The following is an 11,192-nucleotide window of genomic DNA, read 5'->3' on the forward strand; positions in this document are numbered from 1 at the left end:
TTTTCCTGGGGGAGGATCCTTCCAAGTTACAGTTTGGCAGTGCAACCGTCTACAAGGGAGTGAAGGTCATCTGCTGCGAAAATGAGGAGTCAAAGAACTTCCTCGTGACCGCAGTAGCTGGCCTTCAGGAACTTTGGGATGGAAGTGCACTTGCTGCTGTATCCCTGAAGGATATCCCCTGTAGGAGGATTTTAACAGCATGGGTGCCGCCGCCCTCTGTGGATCCGGCACGCGTGCTGATAATATTGGGGAAGCAGAATCCCAATCTCTGCACGGACGGCTGGCGCTTAGTTGGCTCAAGTACGGAGGGAGGGGGCCTGGTCATAAAGGTCTCTGTTGATACTGCTGGCCAGGAATACCTTCAGGCTCGTGGAGGGAAGTTGCACTTCGGCACAGGATGGATTCGGTTCCGTCTAACGCCGTCGTCGCAGTAGGAGAAACGAAGCCACAGCTGCTTAGCATTGTGCAGATTAACCTGCATCACTGCAAGGCAGCTGGGGCTGAGCTTCTCCTATCCCTCTCCAAGCTTGAAGTTGACATAGCCCTGGTCCAGGAACCTTATATTTTTAAGAATAAGGTAACTGGGCTAGGGAGTGAGCGGTACATCACCTATGCCACCTCCAATGGGGAAAAGGTTAGAACGTGTATCGTCGCAAAGAAAAACTTAAACTTAATCTTCCTTAACAATTTCAGCGGAGGAGACGCCACGGCGGTCAGACTGGAGACTAGGACGGGCAAAACACTATTCCTCGTCTCCCTGTACCTTCCCTTCGAGCACCCCGACCCACCAGGCCAAGTGGTAGAGGAGCTGGTCTCAGTACTGGGTGGAAAAGGCGGACTCATCATTGGATGTGATGCAAACGCTCACCACTCTCAATGGGGCAGTAGTAACACCAATGCCAGAGGTGAGTACATTTTTGATTTTATCTTATCTCATAATCTCAAAATCTGTAACCGGGGAAAGGAGGCGACTTTTTGTATTAAGAATAGAGAGGAGGTCATAGATCTCACTCTCACTAACATGGATGAATCACTTATACTGAACTGGAAAGTTTCGACTGAGTGTTCCTTCTCGGATCACCGGAAAATAACATTCCAAATTTCGGTAGAGGGATTGAATCAAAAACCGCATAGGAACCCGAGAAGGGCTCGATGGAATCAATTTGCGGAGCATACCGCACGGATGCTTAAGTCCACTGGTGATTTTCCAGTGGCCTCTGCATCGGATGTGGACGACTCCGTCAAGTTGTTAACAGAGATCCTGATCGGCAGCTATGAAAGAGCCTGTCCGCTAACCTTCCCGGGTAAAAGGCACCAGCCTGTCTGGTGGTCGAAAGACCTAGCTCAGCTCAGGAAGACTAGCAGACGATTATACAATAAGGCCAACAAGACAAAACTGGGTACGGACTGGGAAGCTTATAAACTAGCCTTCAATAAGTACAACAGTGAGATCAAGAAGGCCAAGAGACGGTCTTGGGTGTGTTTCACCGAGTCCATAGATGATGTCAACGCAGCCTCCAGATTCCGTAGAGTACTTTCAAAGGACCCAAAATCCATTGGAAGTATAAAGCGGGCTGATGGTAGCTGGACTGACTCAGGTTTAGAGACTCTCAATCTATTAGCCAGTACTCACTTTCCGAACTGCTCTGATGCGGTATTTGACCGATTGGCAACACGGTCTAGTCAGCATAGTGGGACGGAAGATGTGAATCTGACTAATAGTATTGTTAACACCCCCAAGATTTTGTGGGCCATTAACTCATTCAAACCTTTTAAGTCACCGGGTCCAGATGGCATTATCCCCGCCATGCTACAGCATGCGTCGGCGGAGTTAATACCAGTCCTGGAGGTGATATTTAAGGCTTGTTTGCGTCTTTCTCACATCCCACTACTGTGGAGGGAAGTTACAGTCACTTACATTCCCAAAGCTGGGAAGCCAAGTCATGTTCTTCCAAAAGACTACAGGCCTATTAGTCTCTCGTCGTTTCTATTGAAAACGCTAGAGAGATTAATAGACATAGAGATCAGATCTCTAATACCCCTGACCTCTTTAAGCACTGCTCAGCACGCCTATATGAAAGGCAAATCTGTTGAGTCAGCGCAGCACGACGTCGTGGGTTATATAGAGAAGAACCTGAACAGCTCATGTTTCACGTTGGCGGCCTTCCTCGATATCGAGGGGGCCTTCAATAATGTTACATTAGAGGCAATTCACAGTTCTCTCGAAAGACTTAGTGTGCCACCACTTCTCGTCGACTGGATTGATGTTATGCTCAGCAGCAGAATCATCAACTCTAGCATCGGGGAGTGCTCTGTTAGGAAAACGGTCACTAGGGGTACTCCACAAGGAGGCGTTTTGTCACCACTGCTTTGGCTTCTGGTGATAAATAACATTCTACTTGATCTGGAACACAGCGGAACAAAGGTCGTGGCTTACGCCGACGATGTGGTCCTGCTGATTGCTGGGAGATTTCCGCAAACTATTACAGATCTTATGCAGGGAGCTCTGGTTAAACTCTCCAGATGGGCGCGCTGCAATGGTTTAGGCGTGAACCCATCTAAAACTGAGCTCGTACTTTTTACAAGGAGGCGGAAAATACCCGTCCTCTCTCTCCCAATGCTGGATGGTGTAACTCTAAGCCTTTCTTCGGAAGCAAAATATCTCGGTACCATTCTAGACCAGAAGTTAAGCTGGAAAAGGAATATCGAGGAGCGAGCGAAAAAGGGCTTAATTGCACTTTATTCCTGCAAGAACTCCATAGGAAAGAGTTGGGGGCTTAAACCCCATATTATCCGATGGATATATGAGTCAGTCGTCCGACCAATCCTAACCTATGGCGGACTTGTGTGGTGGCATTCCCTACGGAAAACCACCTTCAGCAAGAATATTGACAAAGTACAAAGAGTCGCATCGCTACTAATTACAGGAGCGGTCAGGAGCACGCCACAATCCGCTCTAGACACCCTACTCAATTTAAAGCCTTTAGGCTTATTTGTAGAGGAACTAGCTGCTAGGTGTGCCCTGCGACTCAACGAATTGGGACAATGGCGGAGTCAACCCTTCGGGCACTCTGTCATTCTTAAGTATGTGGAAAACGTAAGTAATCAGGCTATAGCTAGTGACTATATACTCCCTAGGCTCAGCTTTGATCTACTTGACATCCGTATACCAAACAGGGATATCTGGTCCCGTGGCACTCCACCTTTCGACGGTATAGCGGTCTATACTGATGGTTCAAAGATGGAAAGTGGAACGGGTGCTGGAGTCTACTGTGAAAGCCTAAGTATCCGAAGATCCTTCAAGCTAAACAGCGATTGCAGCGTTTTTCAGGCAGAAATTTTTGCTGTCAGAATGGCCATAGAACTGTTGAATAATAGAATTAACGAACGGGATGGACCGGTGACTATATATGTCGATAGTCAAGCGGCCCTAAAAGCTCTAAATTCTTTCACAATCAAGTCTATGACTGTTCTGGAGTGCAAGAATGCCCTGGAAAAGTTTAAGTCAGCTGTCAAGCTCTGTTGGGTCCCTGGGCACTGCAACATATCTGGCAATGAATCTGCCGATGAATTGGCCAGACGCGGATCTGAGTCAGTAGATCTAGAGATCGAGAGCTCAGTGAAGCCACCTTTATGCCACTTCTTTCAAGTTTTGCATAAACACTATCTTGGAAGATTTCAACAGAACTGGCTATCTGGAAGGGGATGCAACATCTCCAAAAAGATTTGGCCGGTGAACTCCGAACGGAGATCACGGTCACTCTTGTCCATGACGAAGTTGGACTTGAAGCTTGTGGTGGGCCTAATTACAGGTCATTGCAACATAAAGGCCATGACTTCAAAATGGGGGGGTGACGACACTGAATACTGCAGGCTATGTCAGGACGAGGAAGAAACAGAAACGGTGGAACACTTACTCTGTCATTGTCCTACCCTCATCGGAGTAAGACATAGGCTTCTGGGTAAGCACTTACTGCCTGACCTGTCATACCTCTCCGAAACAGAACCAGCAGTCATTCTTCAATTAGCCAGAAGACTAAAATGGCTAAGGACGACACGTTGATTACACCGTGGACGCAAACCCACTAGCTTCTCTAATTCTTCTAAATCCTATATTCTATAACTATCTTTCTTATCTCACTTCCACTTCTTTCTAGACTAGGATGATCACAATGGGCCAATAGGTCTCCGAGTGGAGTGGTTGTTGTTTTTACGCAACCACACATCCTTTAACCTAACCTAACCTTGTTGTATTTGGTGAAGGAATGATAACATCGCCCATGGGGTATGCGGTATAATGCGGATAAAGGTATTTCATTTGAAATTCTCTGGGAATTTAGCCTTTTTTTTTTGTTTAAATTCCAGGAGATTTTTACTTCCACTATAAATGGCTTATGCGATTTGGCTAAGGAAACCGATTAAATCATAAAGAAAAGGTTGAAAATTGTTTTAAATGTATAAATGATTAAAGTAAATAAAAAGATGGAGTTTATAATTAGTTAAGTGTGACGGTGCGTCATTTTAGTGTCAGGTAAGGATTAGCATTTCTCAGAGAGTGAGAAATTTCAGATGAAACCAAATTAGGCATTTTGTGAAACGTCAAATAACAACTTGAGGTATGGTTTCCTGTCTTCCAAACGAAGATAATTTACTTTGGGTGTTGGTATGGTACTTTTATTAAGAGTAAGCTAACATTTTAAACCAACTGGTAATGAAAGAGGTAGTTTGTTTATATTACCATTCAATGGGTTTTTCGGTTCATAGAAGAATGTAATGCGATGATTTAAACTAAAGCTACATAATTCACATATTTTCGTCTTTTGTTTAATGATCTGAGAGTTTCGCGCTTATATCTTCATACACATACATCTGCTTATTTGTTCCTCTTTTATTATTTTCGCATTTTATTCTCACTACTATTCACTTTTTATCTTCAGCAATTTTTGCACTTTTGCCAAGAAATTATTGTAATTTGCTTTTCCTTCACAACTCCCTCAATAATGGTCATTCAAGTTGATCAACCTTGACCTAATGCGAAATTTAATATCAAGTACATATCGGTCATATGAGATAGGCACCTATCAACAAGCAATCTCTAATGAAACTTGGTTTATCAATAATGCATCACACAAAAAAGAACAACAATAATAACACATTTATTGCTACACTTCTTTGGTTGTTTGTTTTGTTATTTTTATTATTATCATTATTGCTTCTTTCAATTTTATACTGGTGCTCAGCACAAAAATTCAACCGGTATGTGTGTGTGTGTTTGGTGAGTAGAGTATCACCTACCATTTATTGTGAGAACAAAAATAAAGAGACGCAATAAAATAGGGCCATACAATGTAAACAAAAAAAAAAAAAAAAACAGCAACAAAAACTGTAAACCAGTTAATTGTGGGTGTGTTCAAAAGAGGTGCACTCATTAAAGGGAGCATTAAATGCTCACACTATACCACATAATACCGCTGTAATGAGAGCAAGCAAGAGAAGTACAGAGTTATTGATTTAATGAATTTTCAAATGACTTATTTGTTTTTATTCCAGGGAGCAAATTTATTTTTTTTTATTTCTAGCTGAGCACTAATGTCTTAAGCCTCAATCCCTAGGGCTGGAGTGGGCAGGATGATGTTGCAAATCTTGACGGCATAGGGAGAAAGGTAGTCAAATATTCAGTGTATGACGTGATAGTCGTCACTACTTTAGCGGTGCTCAAGAACAAAAGCTCGCTCACCAGTCAATTTCTCTTTGCTTTTAGAAATTGTCAAGAAATCAGTGTTAAAACATTATTTTTCCTTATTTGTTAATTACATTACTTAATCAATCAATACTTCTGGACCAAATTTAAAATTAAATTGAAATTAATCATAGAATACAAAGAAAACAAAATATTAATTTTCTCTTAAATGTTCTCTTTTGAGGACTTAAATTGCATTTTAAACAGAATAATGAACATATAAAATTGTCGACAACTTGAATATATTGACCTTAGGAGAACGTATCGTATTACAGGTTGGGATGATATGTTTAAGACATTAAAATTTATACGTTTTTAATCTGAATCAAACTATCCCTTAATACTTCATATTAAATAAAAATGAAGCCATTTTACCGAAATCGCTGCAAAATGCCTTAATAGTACACTATAAAAAGACAATCTGGGGTATAAGAAATTCCAAGACTAAACTTTTTAAGGCCCTTAGTACAAAACTTTAATCATACAATGTTTTGAGCTATATTTCATAGAATTTAATATAGCTTTGGATTACTTCAAAGATTACTGGTATAAAAAAATGGGTCACGTTGGCAAACAATTTGTATAAAGTCCACATAAAGGTAAACTCCGATTTCAAGAATTTTTTCTTCAAATTCCGCCAAACTTTGGTATTTTGAGTTCTTAATATATTGAAACCCTTTTTGTCTCGGTTGAGGGTTAAAATGGACAACTAAAATAATTGTCAAATTATAAGTAGTATTTTCGAATACTTTTATTATCACAATCCGAAAATTTTAACAAATTTTAACTTGGCCTTACTTTCATAATCTACTATGATTTTCCTGTATTTTTATAACCTACACCACAAGGAGGTAATATTATTATGTCTTTGTGCATTTTTTTTTTGTAACAGGCAAAAGGAAACGAGATAGACCTACAGTTCCTTTTGATGATCTGCATAGAATCAAATTCTGAGTCGAGTTATGCATGTCCGTCCGTCTGTCTGTCAATGTATTTTTGTAAACAAAGGTCGCATTTAGGATGAACTCAATAGACGAATAGGTCACCGAGTGGTGACCTTTAACCTAACCTAACAGGCCACATTTATTGCTGCTGTCATTTCTAAGCCACTTGCCCGACAGCTGTTAAAATTATTCCAGTGACAGCTGATTATATTGTTTACAAGCGTACAAAAGCATTTCGGTGAGGATTTTCCAGAAAAAAAAAGTTATTCGTGATGGAATTCAAGCGTCATAGTGTGATTTCTTTGGCCGAAAGTGGTTAACTGCCGAATTTGGTTTTCTCCGATGTATTAAAGCCTTGGGCACGCAAACATTTTGGCCGCAGACCGTGGACATACCAACAGGACTCAGCACCATTGCATTCAGCACGCGCCACCCAAGAATGGTTGCAAAATGAGGTTCCTCGCTTCATTTCCAGCGCACAATTTCCACCAAAATCTCCGGATACCGGCTACCAATCCGTTGCACTATTGTGTCTGGAGTATTTTGGAAAGCAAGGTACCGCAGATACCAAAAATAGCAAAATACCGCAGAGCAACGTTCGGGCAGCGTGTGACTGTTTTATTGGCCATTTGAAGGCTATAATTCGTGCCAAAGGTGACCAATTCGAACAAATCTAAACTTATTATAAAATTTGATGCTATTTCCCACATTTTTTTGCTTTCATGCAATAAAATTAAAAAAAAGTAAAAATAATGGCTTTTGACTTTGTTGCAGTTTTTTATCTCACCCTGTATTAGTTCCTTTGGACTTTTAATTATTACTATAATTATAGTTGTTATGATTTAATTCTCACAAATTTCCCTTAAAGACTTTTATTTGCTATGTAAAACTCTACTAAATATGCAAAGTGGTGAAGGTATCATAAAGTCGGCCCGCCCTGATACAATATTTCCAATGGCCTTTGGTGGGTGTCAGTCTCCAAAAAAGAACAGAGATTTGACTTTTAAATGACAGATGTGGGCAGCCTTTGTCCGAAATTTTACAAAGCGGCTATGCGAGGCACTAATTGTAAGCAGGCAAATACCTAATATCATTTGAAATGACTTTTGGTTAGTTTCAGACCTTCAAACTCGTTTAAAGCATGTAAATCTATAATATCATTCGAAATATTTGCTATGATCTTTGGTGGATAACCGGGATATTATAGACTTGATTTTTAAATGATAGAAATGGACGGCTTCTGACTATAGTTTTACTAAAATACAGGGTTGCCCATATTCGACGGACCCATGACTCTTTGGGCCCATTCCAATCGACGAGGCTTGTCCGCAGGCAACATTCTTTGCGTCAATTGAATTTTGTACGGGAACAAATGCAAATCAATGCGAATAGTCCGTTGTAAAGTGGACCGAGCCATGCCCAACTGCTGAGAACGGCGTTTTTGGGATGTTCTTGGGGACCTCTCAACACTTGCTCGCACGGCAGCGATATTCTCGGCCGATCGCCTTGGTCGACTTTTATATGGCCTCTTCGGATTAGAAAGAGCCTTACCAGTCGAAAATGGTGTTCTTAGAAGGCGCACTTCTCATATTTTCTAAGCACGTTGAGTTTTCGAAATTGACTTCTTCTGTTGAATGTAAATTTCAACTATTTCAGAGCGCTCGCGTGGCGTGTTTTGGTTCATGGTAAAAATCTGCTTGGACTGACGCTTCAAACGCGGTATGTCATTAAGCGATATAACATCTCTGTCAAAAGTTATGGCGCACAAATTGTATGTATAACCCTAGTTGCGTTCTATATATTTTTGCAGCTGCTGGGACAATGAACTGTCAAACCAATTTTGGAATTGAAAATGTTGAATGAAAAATTATTTAAATTTGCAAAAATTTTTGAAAAACGCGAATTATAATAGCCTCCTTCTGACTTAGAATATGAAAACATATAAAAATCTACTTATATTTTAAAAAACATTTCAATTTTTTGACATATCAATGCTCCCAAGCGTTGATGCATCTATCTGTATACTTCTGCCATGCTATGACCATTGCTGGTTGACCGGCCTTCAACCGGAGTTAAATAAATAACTTTAACGTTTAGTAACTTAACGCCTGCCCATAACCATAATTTTACTAGAATCTAAAATATGAGAAATATTTAATTGTATTAATTTTACTCGTGATCTGTACATATTTACATCTGATTTTAAGGTATTTTAAACATCAAACATTCCTTCCTTATTAGTCATACCTTATGTACCCAAGTTTAATTGTCAAAGCTTCTTGAAAACGGCCACTTAACAGCCGGGGCAATATTTGCAAAACCGGTTTGGTAATGAAAAAAAAAATAACAGTGATCCTGCCTTCAAAATCCACTATTCTCTACATTTTCTTCTTATAAGAATGCACAAGAACTTGATGTCAAACAGGAATCTCCAATGCCAACATTTTTCGATTTCATGGTACACAATTTTGAGACCACCATTGGTTTTTTTTTAATTTTTCAAATAGCATTCTTTTTATAGACTCCCCATGTTTGAATCATGGATCCAATACTAAAAGGAAAAACAAATGTAAATACTCGCTATGAGTATACAGCCCTGTCGGGGCACTAGACAAGTACATTAACTTCTAACCGGTACCATGCAAAAGGGGTAGTAATCCAAAATCCTATTGGATTGCTCTTTATGGGTTTTTGTTAGCAGTTTCAAGTATTCCTTTCAAATACAGGGGGTGCTTTATGTAGAAGTAGAAGTTGAGCACTTGTCTGCAATGCAAATGAGAATTACTTTGTTAAGGGATAAAAAATATTTTTTACATTATTTACCAGCTAATAAATATGTATGTTTTTTTTAAAAATAAATTTACTTTTTTTGTTGGTGCCTCGATGCGCGTGATTATAATGCACGGGAGCACGTCGTAAATATATTTCTGCTGCAGTTGTGTTGTAATATTTACATTTCTTGTTGTTGGTGGCTGGCTGGCTGGTTGTCTGCTGTCGTCGTCGGCTTTTTTGCGATATTGCTGATTCTTCTTCTTTTTGATGTTATTATTATTTTTGCTCTGACCACTTTACACTTTTAGGTGATTTCTCTTGTGCTTGTTTTATTTCTTGTAATTTTGCTGAATTTTTGCTGTTGCTGTTATTATTTTTTTTTATATTTCACTATGTTTCCATCTATCACTTGTTTCTTATATGCCCTCACGGCGTTTTTTTTTCTTTTGGGTTGGTTGCCTCGTTTGTTTGCTCACTCACTCACACGCTCACTTTACAATCGACGACTGGCTACGGCAAACACACAAACACATGAACGCACACGTATACTTTGGTGCCGCACCACAGCAGTAGTAGCAGCAGCAGCAGCAAACATACAATAATGCAACAACAAACACCACCAATAAATATTCCAAAAGAAATGAAATTTACACAGGTGATTGGCACTTTTTCTTCAGAAATTGCACACAACAACTATAGTAAAACAGAATTCCACACACAGAATTTTTGTATTTTTTTTTGTATCGGCTATGGGTTTGCGTTGAGGGTTAAAACAGAATTTCTTTCTTAGTGGATTTTATTTATTTGCCTCACTCACTGGTGCTCATTTATATTCACATTCGCACCATCCCAAGCAATCTTCATCATACATGTATAACATTTCAATTCCCAGCGAAAGGCCTTATAATTCTTTACTTTTGTCGATTTTTTATTCACTTTCCACGATGTCAACGAAAGCTACCGAACTGCGCGAGTATTTTTTTTCGACCAAGGGTTGGCGTTTTGATATTAATAATTTATTTATTTTTTTTTTAATTTCTCACTTATCGACCTGTATGTACTGGCGTTCGCGTTTTTGACTTGACGGACCGAACAAATGTTTACAAATGTAGAAATGGTTAATGTTTCGTTGATGGTTACCCATTGGCTCGAAATAACCGGTAGTCGGCCAGTTTCCATTAAAAAGTCTCTCAGTTATGCTCTCTCACATGAAAATATGAGAGAGTATTGTGGAATGTATTTATTGTTGCCACATTGTATTGCATTTATAGCTAAACCACTATTTACACCATACAAATAAAGACAAGTTCTAGGGAATGGAGCCCTTTTGTAATGTTTGTCCGCATTAACCCTTATAACATGTTATGAGTTTTAGAAGGTGGAAGTAAAACCACATCTATACAAAACGTCCTATCTATTTTAATAGTGCATTTTTATATATTATTAAAGATAAACCCACTGGATTTATTACATTCAATTGGATAAACTTGTGTGTTTAAATACACCCTTTGGATCATGGTAGAAGAATACAGGCAGTCGCATCGACACAGCTGCTGGGACAATGAACAGTCAAACCGATTTCGGATGTGAAAATCTTGAATGAACAATTATTGAGATTTGTAAAAATTGTTGAAAAATGCATATCATTACAACTTCCGATTTGCGTCGTATAAGAAAACATATAAAGATCTAGTTTTTTTTTTGACAAAATACTTCACAATTTTTGACATATTAAT

General features: G+C 39.4%; 1 protein-coding gene across 1 annotated transcript; it reads left to right on the forward strand.

The window, feature by feature from the left end:
• The first annotated feature begins 231 nt into the window (after positions 1-231).
• LOC131806741 (uncharacterized) lies at positions 232-4,246 on the forward strand. The gene is made up of 2 exons (XM_059131388.1): positions 232-905; positions 4,158-4,246. Exons 1-2 carry the CDS (start codon positions 398-400, stop codon positions 4,160-4,162), a joined length of 513 nt encoding a protein of 170 aa, XP_058987371.1. The 5' UTR covers positions 232-397; the 3' UTR covers positions 4,163-4,246.
• Positions 4,247-11,192: the final 6,946 nt, after the last annotated feature.

The sequence above is a fragment of the Musca domestica genome, unplaced genomic scaffold (genome assembly GCF_030504385.1).
Source record: "Musca domestica strain aabys unplaced genomic scaffold, Musca_domestica.polishedcontigs.V.1.1 86, whole genome shotgun sequence".
Taxonomy (NCBI): Eukaryota; Metazoa; Arthropoda; class Insecta; order Diptera; family Muscidae; genus Musca; species Musca domestica.

What these genes read in the sequence shown, in the direction of transcription:
- LOC131806741 (XM_059131388.1), top strand. Translation starts at nt 398, where the DNA reads ATGGATTCGGTTCCGTCTAACGCCGTCGTCGCAGTAGGAGAAACGAAG.